Raw genomic sequence first — 19,597 nt, 5'->3', positions numbered from 1 at the left:
CCTTCTCCACTCCCTTGTGCAATAGCTCCTTATAACTGAAACACTACATCTTAGTCCTGAAAGCATAACACTTACTCTGCTGTTGCACTTTTTCAAGTGAGTAAAATTCCCTGGAGCAAGATATATATGGTAAACCTCATACCTATGCCCTCTGATCTTAGGCACCTCTGCCATGGGGAAAAATGTCTTATTACCTACCCAATCTTTGTCTCTCTTAATTTTGTATACCTCTATCAGGTCTCCCCTCAGCCTTCTCTGCTCCAAGGAAAACAATCCCAGTCCATCAAGCCTCTCCTCGTAAGCGAAATGCTCCATCCCAGGTAACATCCTGGTGAACCTCCTCTGAGCCCTCTCCAGTGCAATCACATCCTTCCCTATTCAAATAATTTTAAATAAAGCAAAGGGGAAGTAACATAGAGTACATAGTCACTACCCCTAATCTTGATCTCCTTACTCCAAAACAAACCTCTATCCCAAGTTCTAATTGCATATTGTTTTATTTTTGTTGAGCCTTTTATCTGGAATCTTGTTCATTGTCTCTGGAAATCCTTATAACTGAGATCCATTGATACTGTCTTATTTTAAGGCCACTTTAGTTACAACCTAAAAACATTCATGCATTTTCTTTAAATTTATTCTTTACAATTCCAGGCTAATTCTCCCTGGTCAGCTCACATTTGTCCTATAATAAAATCTGGTAGCTTTCTTACAATGGATATTGGACTATTAAGCTAACAATTTCATACTTTATCTCATTTACTTAAGTAATATAGTGACCTTGGTAGTGTTAATTGTGCAACAAACTGACTGTCATTTTGTTTAGTAAAAGTAGAATCTCATTTTCTGAAAGGATTCCTACCGATATATCTGAAAATATGACACTTATTTTGCTGTGGAACATATGTTTCAGTTGTGTAAAAATGTACATATTCATTCAAGACTAGACTTTTCTTGCCTGAAGGTATCAGTCCCCAACAATCTAAGCATTTCTGGAGCAATACAGAGCTCTTCAGATTACTAAAGATCTCCTTGATACTTTTCCAAAAATAACTTATCATGTGAATAAAATTCTCTGGAGCAGGAAATACATGGCATCCAATAATTTATTCAACAGTTGCAATTGCCAGAGTTCAATGTCACATTACCTTGCATCGATGGGAAAAAGCAGAGATCTAGTCTAATCATTGATATTGAATGGGTTATTCCCCACTATTCTGGAGAGGATGGGCTATTTTAAAAAATATTGAACAAAAACCCACTGGTATGTTTCCAAACCGATCTATAAAAGTAAATGCATGTAGATTTGTTCATTATACACGTGCCTACCAAATGTAAAGGGCACAGTTGCAAATTGACAAAGCCAATAGATAGAGACTAAAAAGTATGTACAGGAGGCAGTAAGAAAAATTAACAAACTATACAGACAAGAACAAGGAATGCTAATGATCTGCATTCTGTGTTCCCTTTCTGGGGCACACAGTCAATCTGTCAAGGCATTCACGTGAATTAGGGGCAGGAGGAGGCCACTCAACCCTTCAGATCTACTGTACCATTTAATAAGATCATGCGTGATGTGACTTAACCTCAACTCTGGCAATCCCATCTACTCATAGTAACCTTTCACCCACTTGCCTATCAAGTATCTATCCATATCTGCCTTAAAAATATTCAAAGACTTGACTTCCACCACCCTATTTGGAAGAGAGCTCTAAAGACTCACAAACCTTTAAGAGAATAAAAATTCACCTCATCCTTGTTTTAAATGGATGACCCATTATTTTTTTGAATTACTAATGCCTGGTCCTAGACTGTACCACAAGAGAAAACATCCTTTCTGCAATCATCCTTCAAGACCCCTCAAGATCCTAAATGTTGCATTGAAGACCTTCTTCAAAACTTCAACCGATACAGTCTAGCCTTCATAATCTTTCGTCATAAGAAAACCTTGCTACCATGGAGAAGGTTGAGAGGTTACCATATTAGAGGTTATTTTTTCTAGGAAAAATAATCAAAGTCCTTTTCCCAGGGCAAGGGTGTTTAGAACCAGAGGGCACAGGTTTAAGGTGAGAGGGGAGAAATTTAAAGGAGATCTGCAGGATAAGCTTTTCACACTGAGGGTGGTGAATATCTGGAACAAGCTGCCAGAGGAGGTGGTGGAGGCAGATACAATAAGAACATTTAAAAGGCGTTTGGACAGGTACTTGGATAAGACAGGCAGAGAGGGAAATGGGCCTAATGTAGGCAAATGGGATTTGTGTAGCTAGCCATAACGGTCAGCATGAATAAGGTGGGCCGAAAGGGCCTCATTATTTTGTTTATATAAATGAGGCATAACCTACTGATTATTTCCAGCATTTTCTGTTTTTATTTCAGATTTCCATAATATACAGTTTTTTTTCTTTTTTTAATAAATGAAAATTTGAATGTGATTGTACATGGGCCCAGGATATTCATATGGTAGAGAAATAACAGTTTATTTCAATACTGAACTTTTTGTGATAGTTTACTTTGAGATTTTCATTCCTTTTGTTGAAGAGAAATAGTTCATTAAACATTCAATGAGCATTGCATTACTTATGTGCTTCAAAGTCAGGAATCATGGATCTAATTTCATATAATATTCTTTTTTGTAGGTTTTATCTACACAGGTGAAGTTGTACACCGCATGTTAACAGCCACTCAGTATATTGCACCACTGATGGCCAACTTTGACCCAAGTGTATCCAGGAATTCGACTGTAAGATACTTTGACAATGGTAATTACTAGTTTTATCAAACCACTTTGTAGGACTGATTTAAACACAAAAAGTGCAATTTTTTTTTGCTTTCCCAAAATATGACACGAAATTCCTTTTGTATGTTCTAAGTATGAATAATGGGCAGAGTCCTTTGATTACTGTTAACTTTCTAACTTAGATCTTGGTCAAGGGATGCCTCTTGGAACAATCACCGACAAAAAATCTACAAATGATTGTACTGAATACTTACAATCAATGAGGCTGAAATGTGCAGATCATCTCTAATGTTAATGTACAGCAATCTTTGCTAACGCCTGTCTTTCTAAATGGCTTAGCTGATTTTTTCAGAATTTCATCAGGGCACAGTTGCTAATAGATCTACATCAAAGGCTACTCCCCATCATGAGTGACCTTTGGGCTGTAAAAAGTTTAATGTTACAATGTTAATTTATAATCCTTTCATAGTGAGGCAGTACATGCCAGCCTACATCTGGTCCTGCACAATATATAGTTCTGGGCTGAGTAGTGGAAGGTAGCATTTATACATATAACATAGTTGCTGGCTAATAAACCTTTCTAGTAAGCTTTAAATTAAACCATCATTGCCAATACCTGCTATTAACGTCACAAGGTGACTATTGACCAGAAACATAACTGGACCGGCCAAATCAACAGCACGGCTCCAGGAGAAGGACAGGAGCTGGAAATGGTGACAATTCAACATCTCTTAACAAATCAAAGTCTTTCAGTCATCTGTAAGACTTAAGAAAAGAATACGATGCACACTATTTAACATTCAACAATGCACACCAGTTAAGATTCAAGAATCTCCAGGATGTGAGAGTTTGTGATTGAAGCAAGGTCCATGTCATGATTTGAGAATCGGTTAGATAGGTGGTTCAGACAGAGGATAAAGTGATTATGATTACTGCTCATTTGGAGGATAGACACAAGCACTAATGAATTGAAGAACCTGGGTTAGTGTTGTAATGTATGTAGACAATGTTTCAACTGCCTCCTCCTCAAACTGCACAGTGCTCTGCTATCAATCCCTTCACTGGCTTTAACGTTGGTGAAATATCAGCAGAAATCAAAAGAAAGTGCTTTCAATCTACTAACAAAGACACACAAGAGAAAACCTGGAAGCAATTCTACCACTGTCTCCTACTGGAGCCATGAGGAGCAAATGTGTTTTTTGTTCATTTAAAAAATGGCAAATGCTTTTATTCTTATAAAATGCTGAAAATGCATGACATAAATAGTTAATAATCATCTTTTTCTCAGTAACCTGTTCTCACTGCACAACTGGCAGTACTGTGCGACAGATTAACTAGAAGATACTGCACAACTAAAGGGCCTTGTTTGGACTAATGTATTTTTTATTTGGATATGCAGGTACTGCTCTGGTTGTGCAGTGGGACAATGTTCATCTACAGGATAACTATGATTTAGGAAGCTTCACCTTCCAGGCCACCCTACACAACGATGGACGGATTGTCTTTGGTTACAAAGAGGTGAGTTTTTCAGCTCTGTGTTAATTCTAGGAAATGCAGAGTATTCGTGTATTTGAGTGTATGTTTTTTCCTGTGGATAGAACTTATTAACCTCATAAAAATAGCTTTGAAGTCAGGTAAGAATAGATGAGCAGTTCTTCCATTCACAACCAGTCATTTTTAGGCAAATTAATTTTGACAAATTAGGGTTGTACTTTGTTTGACCTTTATTGATTTAATGACTTGGATCTAATTTGTCTCCTAGAACCGGGTGGTGCAGAAGGTGGGGGTGGGGGAGCTGTCTGAAATTTCGTGCCGCATTCTAATCGTAATGAAATTACGTTTGAAAGGTGATCACTCTATTGCTGTTACATTTACTGCCTGCAAAGGGCATTCTGTATCTGACAGTATCTAAAGCAATAATGGCAAAAAAATTGTATTAATTTTTCTCAGTGTTTTCAAGGAATATCCCTGAAGTCAAAATGTAAAAATAATAAACAAGAGATCAGTACTGTTACTTCATAAAAATATTTCATTGTTCTTGTAAGTTCTCAGATTTTAGATTTCTGTATTTCATTTTGAGACATTCCAAAGTATTTCTACAAAGTAAGCTGCATGCTTTTGCGTCTTTCCCCACCTAAAGTCTCAAGGAAAAAATTATATCTCTAAGCAGTTGTCAAAATTAAGAAAAAATGAAAAATTCTCATTACCTTTATTTTGCATAGAAAGTGGCTAATCAATTTTAGCACTCACCGTTTGTAACATTCCTTTTATCAGGTATTTCAATCCATTTATTTTACAGAAAGTTGTTTACAAAGAGAGCTTTGTTCAAATTGATGATTCAATCATTTGCTGATTAGTGTAAGCTGTACATGGGTGATTCTGAAATGGAAGTTGATTTATGGATATGTTATAGATAAGAATTCTAATACTTTACATATGGGCCAGAATATTACTAATGCAGTAATGTTTTCTGAAGACAATTGCAACTGGATGACTAAGATAGTTTTATGGTTTAGGGTGTCTTGCATCTTGTAATCAGCTCAGAGAGGATGCAGTTTCATTCCAATCTAACCACTTGTTGCCAATAGCAGTGAACAGTGGATTACAACCATTCATTTGAAAGAATCCTACATGTATTAATATTTTGTCCTCCAGATACCTGTCTCCGTGACGCAGATAAACTCAGCAAATCATCCAGTCAAAGTTGGACTTTCAGATGCATTTGTGGTCGTCCACAAGATCCAGCAGATTCCCAGTACGTGAAATTACACTCATTCATTCAATAGACAATGTGCAGCACAGGCCTAAAAAAAACAGTACTGAGAAGCTTTCAGTCCATTCCCAAATGAGAGGCTTGTTTCAAATTAAGTTCTGTATTTATGAGAAATCTTACATCTGGAAGTTGAATCATAAGCTCAGTTTCAGAAATGTTGAATACGTAGATGTGCTAGTGAGATAGGTTAGTTTATTGTTCTACAAGTAACTATTATATGCAGAGTTAAGATTCACTAAAAGCAGGGCATAGAGGTTAATAATGGAAATTATATTAAATCACTTATGTTAAAGAAATAAAATCCTGGTATCAAATAGCAAAGAGTCCTTTGGCCCATTAAACCTGAACTAGTTGACAATATTTATTCTGCTGTGTTGATTGCTTTTACAGTTCTGGCAGGCTGGTCAGACAAGCTTCAGCTGACATGGATGCTGGGCAAGTAATCAGAAGGTATAGAAACAGTAGGGGTCTCAGATATTCACAGAGTATATTGAGTATATACACAGAAAGGAAGAGTTAGCCCATGTAATAATGATGAAAGTATGGCTGGTCAGAACTGTTAAGTGTATTTGGCCTGAGCAGCTTCAGTGTCAGCTGTTCTTTAAGTATGTGTCTGCCTGGTGGTTTCTTTTTAGAGATGTTAAATCAACCATAACCCTAGTCAATTACTGTCAGAATGAAATGAAAGTCTAGTCACCTCAGCGTATTTGTAGGTTCATTGAAATGCTGAGAGAATCTCAATTGCCTAGCCTTTGTCTGATGGTAATACAGCTTATAATTTCTATTGACACATTATTTTTTGTTGTTTAGTCAGATATGAGGTTGATCTTTCTAGGTATTATGACATGATGAACTTTCCCAGAAAAAATATCACCCTAATTAATGTTTTAAAGTATACAAATTGCTTTTTTTAAGTATGTGTTTTGCCAAGAAATCTCAAATTGTGGGAATTGAATATGTGGCTATGATTGGCTGAGGAGAAATTCTTATGGATGAACAATTACATAGCAGAACAATTGTAAAATTAACGTAATTAAGTTCTTAATTAGTAAAAGAAACTGATTTAGAACAGTAAAAAGTATTGAAAGGAGTTCAATTACTTAACCCCACTGTTTGCTTTGCTTTTGTTTTAAATTATTCATTCAAGGGACGCAGATGTCCATGGCATTCATTGCACAACCCTGACTGTCCCCTGAGCTGAATAGTCCTTTGAACCATTTCAGAAGACAGTAATGACTTAATCATATTGGCACTCTTGGAATTTCATATAAACCAGACTAGGTAAAGATGGTAAATCTCCTTCCTTAAATGATGTTTGTGAATAAGATAGGTTTTTATAGTCACCATTACTGTTCCAAACTTTTCATTCCAGTTCTATTAATTACCTAAAATTAAACTACCCATTAGCAATGTTGCAATTCAAACTCATGTCTCTGGATCAAAATCCTGACTTTTAAATATCAATCCTGTAACTTAACCACTGATGCTATCATTATTTAAAATTATTATTAGCAGGCACTGAAACTAGCAATTAGTTTTAATCCTGAAATACGTCCTCATGCCACAACCTAGCACACTCATTCTCAATCAGCTAGCCCTAATAATATTTCTACATTAAATAGATACTTATACACCACTCGGTTGATGTATGTTCCTGACTGGTGAACAGATATCATTTACTCATATCATAGAGGAAGTTGTGGGCATGCTATGTTGGCGCCAGAAGTGTGGCGACACTTGCGGGCTGCCCCCAGAACACTCCGCAAAAAGATGTATTTCACTGTGTGTTTCGATGTACATGTGACTAATAAAGATATCTTATTATCACTCCATCAGGGAACAGAAGAACAGGGATAGACCATTTTGTGTCTTGATCCCATTTTTCCATTATTGATATGTATTTATATTAGTCACATGTACATCGAAACAGAATAAAAAGCGTCTTTTTGCATTACTGAGAATGTGCTGGGGGCAGCCCGCAAGTGTCACCACTCTTTCAGCACCAACATAGCATGCCCACAGCTCCTAACCCATATGTCTTTGGAATGTGGGAGGAAACCAGAGCACCCAGAGGAAACCCACACAGACACAGGGAGAATGTACAAACTCCTTACAAACAGCAGCAGGAATTGAACCCGGGTCACTGGCGCTGTAATAGCGTTACGCTAATCGCTACACTGCCGTGATTATGACTGATTTCCTGGCTCTTCCAACCCCCATTATCACCCACCTCTTTTGCCTGTGACTTCTCAGATGCAGACTCACCTGCACTCTGCTATTAGAAACTAATCCTGATCCTGAACTAATGCTTGCACTTGCACCACTTCCTGATGCAGACTCATCATGATTCTATATTGTGCCCTATAACCTATACAGTTTATGGTTGCAATATCAGTTTACAGTATCAGCACTTTGGTATAAATAAAAGAAAGTCATCTATTTATGTTGCAGCTATTAGATTCTCAGGACATTCCAAAGCACTTCACAGAGAGTCAGCAAAACAAAAAAGATGTAGAGGTGGAGTTGCATAACTTGAGCAGCCCTCCTTAATTAAGACTCACATAAGAACCGCTCTTTACACGGTTAGCAGGTGACAATGGATCCACCTGCAGTTGGACTGGGTGGAGTAACTGGCCTCTATAAGAGAACTGGAGTAAATCCAGAAAATTTCAGACTGTTTTTGAATGAGTTTGGGTTACAGAGACACACTTTGGAGGATTAGCAGAGATATCAGTGAAGAAGTACAAACTCCCAAGAAAGTACAGAGTTATCTGAAAACTGTCCCAATATGCCCTGTGATTTCCTTGGATTTTTGCACTGAGATCTGATGTGCTTTATAACGTGAGTATATCACTGTTATGTTACAACTTTCCTGGAAACTTCCAGCAATTCAAAACGTTTTCATGTACCAATTTACATTGAATGCCAAATACTTTTCGCATCTTCAGAAAGGCAAAGAGTTCAGTTGCTATTTGCAAGGTGATTCAGGCACTGAAGTCAAGTGTTATTCCATCAATCTAAGGAGCCATTCGTTGATGGATTGACCTTTCACTCCAATCTAATGAAGCTGTAATACAGACCACCTGCATTCTAAACCCAAAAATTTGTAAGCTGCATACAGAACCAAAAAAAAAGAGCAGATTTGCAGCAACCTATGTGCCACACCTGGACAAGAATGTTTGTGCACAATTGAGCAAGGACAGAATTTTGCGAAAACAAACAGTTTCACATTGGTGATGACTTCTACTCTTTCCTTCACTGTTTGAAGGCATCAACCTTCAATCCAAGCTGCACTAATTTTCATATCGAAAATGCAAATTTACTTTGTTTAAGTTTTACACTGTGCTCATATATAATCTCCTGAACACATCCACCCAAGTGACAAGATTATCTGCTTATATGCACATGGAAATCAACAGATCAGCTTGGTTACAAAAGCAATGATCCATTCCCTACAAAATCTTATGCATCATGGCCTGGAGAGTCTTGAACAAATGTCTTACAGCTCAGAAAAAAAATTCATGTGTTAGTGGAGTCATATTTGTGTGCCAGTGGGCAGACGCTTTTCACTATCTTTGTCGACTTTCGATTGTAAGGGTCCAGTTTTGTGAACATATTTTTTTCCTGCTGACTCAGCTTTCAAATTTTGTACAGTGGCTAATGGATATTACTCATTACCTTCAGCTTGATTTACTGTGTGTTTTTAGTCTCCACACAGATGCACTGTACTGTCTGCCTTAGGGCATGACCACTATTGTGGTGAGCCACTCACTCTGGTCGGTTTTTACAAGTCCACCATTTATTCCAGCCTGTCTAATTCCGATCTGGACTGGGCTTGTAACAGACCAGCTCTGCATCTGATCTGTTGCAAATGTGCACATTGTATCATGTTATGTTAGCATAGTGATCTTCCAACAGTTCATCACGCCTTTCCAACCATATACCAACTTTAAAACGTCACTGCAGAAAATAATTTTCCAATCGAGCATGAGATGTCTCTTCCAGTCCTTCTCCCATTATGATCAGCCTATTTTCAAAATTTGATTGCTATCTGTTGTGTTCCACTGTTCACTTCATTTGCCGTCATGTTTATAAAACTTTGTCAGAGGAAGTTTTCAATGGGACTGTTTTCCAGCAATGGTACCTGGCTCAATTTGCCTTGTGTCATTAACATTTAGTCGATGACAGTATCAATTTCCATGTCAATCCATTGGTTGTTAACCTACACCTTTTTCCCAAAAGTCTCTTTGCTGCTGTTACTGCTTGTGGGATAGATATTATATAATTCCAGTTTGTTATAGTCTGAATGAACTTCAAACCATGAAGTCTTTTTTATTATTGTTCTAAATTACCATTGAAATTGCCTTTATTGCTTGTCTTTGCTTGGATCTGCAGGCTCTTGAGACATGGTCATTCTATTATCAGCTGAACTACCTGAATGTCCTAAACTGATAAGCTGTAGTGAGTGTTAGCCATTGCACAATAGCAACTGACTGAACTGGTCTCATCACTATGCTGTAAACTTGATTTTGTTGCTTTAGGCTTTGCTAAATCTCTCCAGCAATGGATCGTAACTATGCAAGCCCCTATGGTGGATCATCATTCTCAAGCATTCTTAGATAACACCCCAATTTTACATGCAAGTTCAAATGTCAGTGTTTGCAAACATAACAACTTTAATTAAACTTGTTCATCCACCAGACCACACACACTCCTATTGTTTAAGGCACAATCCAAGAAGTCACCAGGTTTTCCAGGGGAAGAAGTTCTTTAATGAAACAATGTGACTTCTCAACCCAAACCTTCAGCTTTTTATAACGACTTTGAATTAAAGTAATTTTCCAGTTTCTGTTAAGGAAGCTATTTTGTACTTGCATGGTGTGAGAAGGTTTGTCAGCATTCCTCATGCTTCTATACCAATCTCCATCAGATCAACATGGGGAATGCTGCTTTTGCACACTGACTTATCTCATCAGCCTGGGCTGTCATAGAGTTGTACAGCACGGAACCAGACCCTTCAGCCTGCTATGTCCATGACGACCATCTATACTAATCCCATTTGCTTGTATTAGGTCCATATTCTTCTATACCTTGCCTTTGGAACAACTTTCTCTTTCAATCCCCACGATATTCTTCTCTTTAAAAAAAATGTCCACTTATTCAATATATGAGCTGGACGTTTCCTGAGCCCAATCATATACATTGAGGCTCCTTTTATACCCTGTCAGGGCAGCCATGTTATCCTGTTTCTATTCAACAGTGATGTGAACACTACATTTGGTGTGTAACGCAGTCCAGTAATAAGCCAATGCCACTGTCCTTTGCCCCTGTGCATTGCAGTGTTATCTACTCTCATCAGTACACATGGAGGCCTTGGATAAATAGGATTCCATGTGGTTTGTCACAGCGATACACCACACAAAAACAAAATCAATCTGGATGCAACATACACACCTAAAATATGCCAAGTGAGTTTCATCAGTACCCTTCAACAATCCCAAAGAAAAACTACCTGATCCCATTTTCATCACTGGGTTGCAATGTGTCCACAAATGCTTTAAGACATAATACATAGAAATAAAAATAGTAAGAAATTTCTTTCCAAGGTAGAAGATTTAATCTGTATACTTGCAGTGCCTTCTAGCTTCTGCTACTGAGCATTCTGGTCATTGTTACGGAGCAGTAGATTTCCTGAACTTCCTACCCAACAGGATCACAGTATAGCCACACATAAAGACACACAGAATAAAATAGAGCCAATCCCCGATCTACCAAAGACAAATCTGCTGGAATTCTTTGAGGAAGTAACAGACAGGATTAACAAAGGAGAGTCAGTGGATGTTGTTTACTTGGATTTTCTGAAGGCCTTTGACAAGGTGCTCCACATGAGGCTGCTAAACAAGATAGGAGCCCATGGTATCACAGGAAAGGTACTAGCATGGATAGAAGATTGGCTGACTGGCAGAAGGAAAAGAGTGGGAATAGAGGGGCCTTTTCTGGTTGGCTGCCGGTGACTAGTGATGTTCTGCAGGGGTCTGCGTTGGGTCCGCTACTTTTCACAATATATGTTAATGATCTGGATGATGGAATTGAGGGCTTTGTGGCCAAATTTGCAGATGATACAAAGATAGGCGGACGGGCAGGTAGTGTTGAGGAAACAAGGAGTCTGCAGAAGGACTTAGGTTGGGAGAATGGGCAAAGAAGTGGCAGATGGAGTATAGTGTAGGGAAGTGTACGGTCATGCACTTTGGGAGAAGGAATAAAGACATAGACTGTTTTCTAAACGGGGAGCAAATTCAGAAATTGGAGGTGCAAAGGGACTTGGGAGTCCTAGTGCAGGATTCCCCAAAGGTTAACTTGCAGGTTGAGTCAGTAGTAAGGAAGGAAAATGCAATGTTAGCATTCATTTCGCGAGGACTAGACAATAAAAGCAAGAATGTAATGCAGAGGCTTTTTAAGGCGTTGGTCAGAACACATTTGGAGTATTGTGAGCAGTTTTGGGCCCCATATCTAAGGAAGGATGTGCTGGCATTGGAAAGAGTCCAGAGGAGGTTTACAAGAATGATCCCAGGAATGAAAGGGTTAACATATGAGGAGCATTTGATGGCTCTGGGCCTGTACTCACTGGAGTTTAGAAGGATGGGGGGGGGGGGGGGGGGGGATCTCATTGAAACCTAGCGAATATTGAAAGGCCTGGATAGAGTGGACGTGAAGAGGGTGTTTCCAGTAGTGGGAGGGTCTAGGACCAGAGGGAACAGCCTCAGAATAGAAAGATGTCCCTTTAGAACAGAGATGATGGGGAATTTCTTTTGCCAGAGGGTGGTGAATCTGTGGAATTCGTTGCCACAGACGGCTGTGGAGGCCATGTATTTGGGTATATGTAAAGCGGAGGTTGATAGGTTCTTGACTAGTAAGGGCATTAAAGGTTACGGGGAGAAGGCAGGAGAATGGGGTTGAGTGGGAAAAATAAATCAGCCATGATCGAATGGTGGAGCAGTCTTGATGGGCCGAATGCCCTAATTCTGCTCCTATGTCTTATGGTCTATGATCAAAGGTTGCATTCCAGGAAAACTTCTTTGTTAGGGTAAATCTCATTAAATCAAGAAAGCTGCAAGATCGATTTTAAGGGCATTTTGGTACCATATATTCCCATGCATCAGGAGTGGGGCTCTACTCATGATTGTGAAAATTACCTTCGTAAATCAAAGGCACATACCCAAAGGAGTCAGTGGCATTATAATAAAAATACATAAATTATATGTTCATAAATCAGGGACTGTATCCACATCGTGCATAGAGGCCAAAATAAAAACAATGGACATCATTGCCATAATTATATTTTGGCTATTAGTTAATTAAGTGTATGGCATTCACAATTTAAAAACTGGAATAGTTATTTGTGAGAGGTATCATTGCTCACAGAAAAATTTATTTAACATTCCACAGCCATTTACTAGTAAAGGGCACAAATACCAATGGGGGTAAGAGTCCCACTAGACTTCCCTATCTGTAGTTTCTGCTCACTGAGGCTTACGACAACATTCCAGCTGCTGTTCCAGCTGAGACTGATCATCTGAATGCAGAATATGGGCTTTTGGCATCAGTGCCTCATTACATTTTATATTCACCTATAATATCCAACAGGCATACATAACTGAAAAACGCATGAGTGTCACAGTAAGAAATAGGGATTTGCATTCATTTGACATCTTACCATCTTATTAAAGCACTTGCCATACTGTGAATTACTGTAAATCACACCAGCTATTTCGAATGCCACAAGCTGCACCAGTGTCAATGAGATGAATGACAAACACAATTTTTTGTTGGATTGTAATTAAGTGCACTGAGGAAACTTCCTGCATTTGTTTGATGTTAGTAAGGAAGCTCAAAAAGTATCCAAACTGGGAAGAAAAAACCTGCCAAGAAATAGTATTGATGATGAACACATTTTCAGCACAACAAGTTCAGGCTGCAGCAAACCACAGACTAATGATTTCACTTCAAAATCTATTTGAAGTGTGTAACTGTATGCTCGATAATAATAAGATGGGAAAACAACAAATTAAATGTCTATATCATTAAAAAGAAAGAAAAACTTACATTTTGCAAACCCTTTCATGACCTTGTGTTCTCTCAAAGTGAATCACAGCCTACAAAGTACCTTTGAAGTGTAGTCACTACTGTAATGTAGGTCAATCAATTTGCACACTGCAAAGTCCCACAAGCACAAATGAGAAAATGTCCAATAAATTATTTTAGTAACAGCAGGTGAGGGATAAATATTGACCACAATACTCTTACTTTGTATTACATTCTGTGCTAATGGAAACCAGGCCGAGAAGCTTGCAGAGACCTGGGGAATTTGTGAATGTGGTGATTTCCAGTACCCCTGATTCAGATGCTGACACAGCCGGCTAAATAAATGATGGTGCTGTTGTAGACATAGTTAGACAGACTGAGAATGGCTGCACAGAATGCAGGTCCAATCAACTGCACTTTCATGGAAGTTGGGAATTTGTTAAGCATGGGAATTGAGCAAAGGGGAGGGGAAAGAAATGCTGCTTAGTGTTGAAAATATTTGCAATTAAATATGATTAAATTAAGAAGGAAATAACAATTATTTAATTAAGTAAGTAGGTAAAGCAGCCAAGCGTTAAGTGCTAAGCTGAGAGACCTGTAGGTTTTTTTTAGTTACTAAAATAGTTAGACCCTGACAGGGTTCCTCAGGACTGCTGAATGCAGATCTTGTGCCACCTGACCCTCAGTATGTTCATGACGGGGGACTCAGCTATCGAGGTAGTTAGACTCCCTCTTGTGGGGATGGCCTTTACCTGGCTCTTTTATGCTCCTTGTACCCATACATCCAGGAGAAACTCAAGACTCAGATTTCAGACCTGGAATGGTAGCTGATTTCACAGCAGAACCCCCACAAGTCTATTGTGTGTATATGGACAGCATTTTTCAGGACATGATCACCCCACAGTTAAAGTTTCTTTTTTAATTTATTCACTTTTAGCACCTGGGCATCACAGACAGGACCAGTACTTAGAACATAGAACATGGAACAGTACAGCACAGAACAGGCCCTTTGGCCCACAATGTTGTGCCGACATAGCTATTCCCTCCTGCCTACAGAATGCCCATATCCCTCTATTTTCCTCTCATTCATGTGCCCATCCAAGCCCTTCTTGAAAACCCCCAATGACTCTGCCTCCACCACCCTATCAGGCAACACATTCCAGGCATCCACCACTCTCTCAGTAAAAAACACACCCCCTCACGTCTGTTCTGAACCTACCCCCTCTCACCTTAAATGCATGCCCTCTGGTATTGGATCACTCAATAATGGGAAAAAGATATTGCTTGTCCACCCTATCTATGCCCCTCATAATTTTACACACTTCCAACAGATCACCCCTCAGCCTCTGCCACTCCAGAGAAAAGAGCTCAAGTTTGTCCAGCCTCTCCTGATAGCACATGCCCTCTAATCCAGGCAGCATCCTTGTAAACCTCCTCTGCACCCTCTCTAAAGCCTCGACATCCTTCCTATAGTGAAGTGACAAGAATTGCACGCAATACTCTTAAATGCGGCCTAACCATGCATCATAACTTCTTGACTCCTATACTCAATACCTCGATTAATAAATGCAAGCATTCCATAAGCCTTTTTAACCACCCTGTCTATCTGTGTAGCCACTTTCAATGAATCATGCACTTGCACTCCAAGGTGTCTCTGCTCTTCAGTGCTGTTAAGGGTCTTGCCCTTAAGAGTGTACTCTCCCTTGACATTAGTACTTGATGCTGATCTGTAATTATCCTTGAGAAAGTGATGGTAAGTTCGAACTTCTGCAATTCTTCTCACAGTACTGTTGAATAAGGAGTTCTTGGATAAAGTCCCGACACTGGTGAAGAACCGGATGTGTACTTCCAAATCCGGATGTTGTACTTCTTGGAAGGGAGCCTACATGCAGTGCCATTCCCAAGCACCTGCTTCCCTTGGTCTTATTGGTGGTAGAGGTTGTGGGTTTGGGAGGTGCTAACAGAGTATCCCAGGCAAATAATTGCAGTGTATTTTGTCAGTGGTATACACTGCAGCCACTACGTGCCAGTGATGGAGTGAGTGAATGTTTGGGGTGTTTGATAGACCTTTAAATAGTCTGCTTTGTTCTGGATGGTGTTGAGCTTCTTGAGGGTTGTTGGAGCTAGAGAGTATTCCACCTAACTCCTTATGTGCCTTATAGATGATGGAAAGGCTTTGAGATGTTTGGAAGGAAGTTGCATGCCACAGGATTTTGAACCTTGACTTGCTCTTGTAGCCATATTATTTATGTAGCCGATCTTTTAGAGTTTTTAGTCAATGTTGACCCCTAGGATGTTCATGATGGGTGACTCAGCTATTGAGGGTAGGTGGTTAGACTCCCTTTTGTTGGAGATAGTTATTGCCTGGCACTTCTATGGTGCAAATATTACTATCCACTTACCACCCCATGCCTGAATGTTGTCCAGGTCTTGGTGTGTGCAGGCATTCATTTTCTGAGGAGTTGCAAATGGAACTGAACATTGTACGATCACCAGAAAACATCTACACTTATGACCTTATGATGCATAGAAGGTCACTGATGAAGCAGCTGATGGCATTTAGCCCAAGAAAGCTGCCCTGAGGAATTATGGGATGATTGATCTCCAACAACCACAAACTTCTTCCTTTGTGCAAGGTCTGACTCTGGTCATTGGAGTGTTTTCCCTTCATCCCATTGACTTCAGTTTTAGAAGGGACCTTGTTGCCACTTCCAGTCAAATCCTGTCTTGTAGCTTAGATGGGGCATCTTGGCCGGCATGGACCAGCTGGGCCGAAGAGCCTGATTCATGCTGTATAACTCAAAACAAAAAAAAGGGCAATCACTCTCATCTCAGCTCTGAAATTCAGCTTTTTGAGTTACATTTGTATGAAGGATGTCTGGGGTTTGAATCTGAGAGGTCCTTGTGAAGTGCGAACTGGGCATTGATGAGCAGGTTATTGTCAATTAAGTGGTTTTTGATGATTGAGAGTAGACTGATTAAGCAGTAATTAGCTGGAGTGGATTTGCCATGCTTTTTGTGAGCAAGACATACAAAGCAAATTTCCACATTGTCAGATAGATGCCAGTGTTACAATTGCACTGGAATAGCTTGGCTGGGGTGCAGTTAGATCTGTAGCACAGTTCTTCAGTACTTAAGCTATAGGATATTGTCTGATCCCATGCCTTTATGTAGCCACAGATGTGATGCCAGAATGGTATGTTACCTCCCCAGTACCAGGGTCAAGGATTGTCATTTGCTCAACCGATGAACATTCTGGAAGAGAAAGGTGAACAGCAAGTTGATTCTCACCATCTATATTTAATTACTTAGAGAAAAATGTGAATAAATTATCTATGGATAACAGAAAGATTTGTGCACATATCATAATCCTCGATGAGAAATAGTCAGATATAGCTGCATTCTCAAAATAATTTGGGGGAATTTTTTTATATTGTGAAGAGGACTTTGTCAGAATAGAACACCCCCTCCCTTTAAAACTGGCTTATAATTTTCCATTAAAATGTTGTTTTGTTTGTCCACAAAATCAGGTGGCTGCTTCTGAGTGAAGACAATTGGGAGTTGTTACTCAATGATATGGATCAGGTGTGAGGGATAGCTAAAAATTTAATGTCTATTAGTAATTGACAGGTCAAGTTAATTGACAAAAATGATGAATAGCCAATGATTATATTATGTTGCAAAAACAGTAAATAAGGACTGGACATATTTTTCATTTGAAGCAGAAGTCAGAAGATAAAATTATACTCTGCTACTTTACCAGTTTCCAAGCCTATTGAATTTGTATTCTTCAAAACAAATGTTTGCTTCAAAGGTGCACAGACAAAGGAAAATGTTACATTGCCACAAAGTGAACAGTCAAGCCTAATCTATTACTGGTTGCTTTCAACAGCAAAGTCAGAGTTTAGGTAATCTGTAGATACTGACAAGGAAGCAGTCACTACAGAGAATGAAATACCTAATACCTAACAAATAACCTTTCACAAATGTCAGTAAGATTCCACAATTTTTAATTAAAAACTAAATTAGATGCAAGCAAGTTATTATGATAGAAAAGTGGAAATAGACTTGTGACTTTTAAGAATTAATATATAAAAAAGGAACAAAAAGGCTAATGTTGAAAGCAGTCCACATTACATATCAGCATTTACAGCTCCTAGAATGCTATAGATTGAATAAGCTGTGCTGATTGCAATGCCTGAGATGTGAATGAAGTTTAGATGTTCAAGCACAAAATTTAATTGGGTTGATAGAAAACACTTCATCATACAGGATTATAAAATCAATACATGCAGTGACAAAAAATTATTCCAAATAATTTTGTGGAATGTAGAAACTTAGATAATGAGAGTAGGCCATTTGGCCCTTTGAGCCGACTTCACCATTCAATATGATCATGGCTGATTATCCAAATTCAGCTCTCTGTTCCAGCTTTCTCCCAATACCTCTTGATCTTTTTAACCTTTGGAACTATCTTTAACTCTTTTTGGAATATATTTAATAATTTGGCCGCAACTGCCTTCTGTGGTCAAGAATTCGACAGGTTCACCACTTTTCAGGTGAAGAAATTTCTCCACATCTCAGTCCTGAATGACTTACCCCACATCCTTAGCCTGTGAACGCTGGTTTTGGATTTCCCACCTTCAGGAGCATCCTTCCTGCATCTAGTCTGTTCAGTTCCATTGGAATTTTATAGATTTCAATTATGACTTCTCTCATCCTTCTAAGCTCAAGTGAATATAAACCCAGTTGTCCCAATCACTCACCATATGTCAGTCTGCCATCCCAGAAATCAGTCTGGTGAACTTGTGCTGTACTTCATCCATAGCAAGAACATCTTTCGTCACTTAAGGAGACCAAAGCTGCACACAATACTCAAGGTGTGGTCTCACCAAGATTCTGTGCAATTGCAGTAAGACATCCCAGCTCTTCTAAGATCCATTTATTTCTACTTTTCATTTCCTATCTCACCAAAGTGGATAAACTCACATTTCCACATTATACAGCATTTGCCATGCACTTGATCACTCATTCAACCTGTGCAGATCGCACTGGCGCTTATCTGCACCCTTCTTACAGCTCACACTCCTACCCAGGTCTATGTTGTCCAAAAAAAACTTGAAGATATTACCCTTAATTCTATCATCTAAATCATTAATATATTTTGTGAATAGCTGTGGTCCAAGCTATTCTGCACTCTCTGGTACCCCATTAGTAACTGTCTGCCACTCAGAAAAGGACTTGTTTATTCCTAGTCTGTTTTTCCCATCTGCCAACCAGTTCTCTATCCATGTTGGTGTATTAGCCCCAGTTCCATGTGTTTTAATTTTGCACACATATCACTAATTGCGGAAGTCCAAATACCAGATATCCTCTTGTTTTTCCCATCCATGCTACCAGTTACATCTCAAAAATTCTAGTAAAATTGTCAAGCATGATATCCCTTTTTTAAATCCATGCTGACTTTGATCAATCATTTCATTGTTTTCCAGATAGTCTGCTGATACAACTTTAATAATGGACTCTAGCATTTCACTCATGACCAATGTCAGGCTAAGTAGTTTACAATTCTGTTTTCTTCCTCCCTCCTTATTAATTAGTGGGATTACATTATCTACCCTCTACACTCCAGGAACTCCTCCTATTCAGTATTGTTACTAATTGGGTTAATCCAATCTACATGTAGCTTGAGGTCATCCATGATTATAGTTCTACCTGTATTGCATCAGCCTCCAGCTTCTTGTTTAAAGCCAACCCCAACATCAGTGATATTGTTTGGAGGTTGTACTAGTGTCTTCAGCCCCTTGGTACTTAAAAGCTCTACTCTCTCAAACTATATCATGTATAAACTTGGAAAAAATTAGGAGTGGTACTGTTGATCCTTCGCTTAAATTTGAGGAAGTTTGGAGTCCATTTATTTCAATATTTTCACATGATATAGATCCCCTTGTAATAACCTTTCAACTTAGAGGAATGGAGTTGATGACATAATATTGCTCTGTTTCTAC

General features: G+C 38.9%; 1 protein-coding gene across 1 annotated transcript in view; it reads left to right on the top strand.

Moving 5' to 3' along the window:
* LOC127570634 (plexin domain-containing protein 2-like) overlaps positions 1-19,597 on the top strand; it is a 348,836-nt gene that overhangs the window by 233,819 nt on the left and 95,420 nt on the right. The window contains 3 exon segments of the mRNA XM_052016376.1: positions 2,634-2,756; positions 4,134-4,252; positions 5,390-5,489. Of these exon segments, the coding sequence (XP_051872336.1) occupies positions 2,634-2,756; positions 4,134-4,252; positions 5,390-5,489 (342 nt within the window).

This window comes from Pristis pectinata, chromosome 5 (genome assembly GCF_009764475.1).
Source record: "Pristis pectinata isolate sPriPec2 chromosome 5, sPriPec2.1.pri, whole genome shotgun sequence".
NCBI lineage: Eukaryota > Metazoa > Chordata > Chondrichthyes > Rhinopristiformes > Pristidae > Pristis > Pristis pectinata.
Note: the sequence above shows the minus strand (reverse complement) of the source record. Positions and strands in the feature narration are given on the sequence as shown.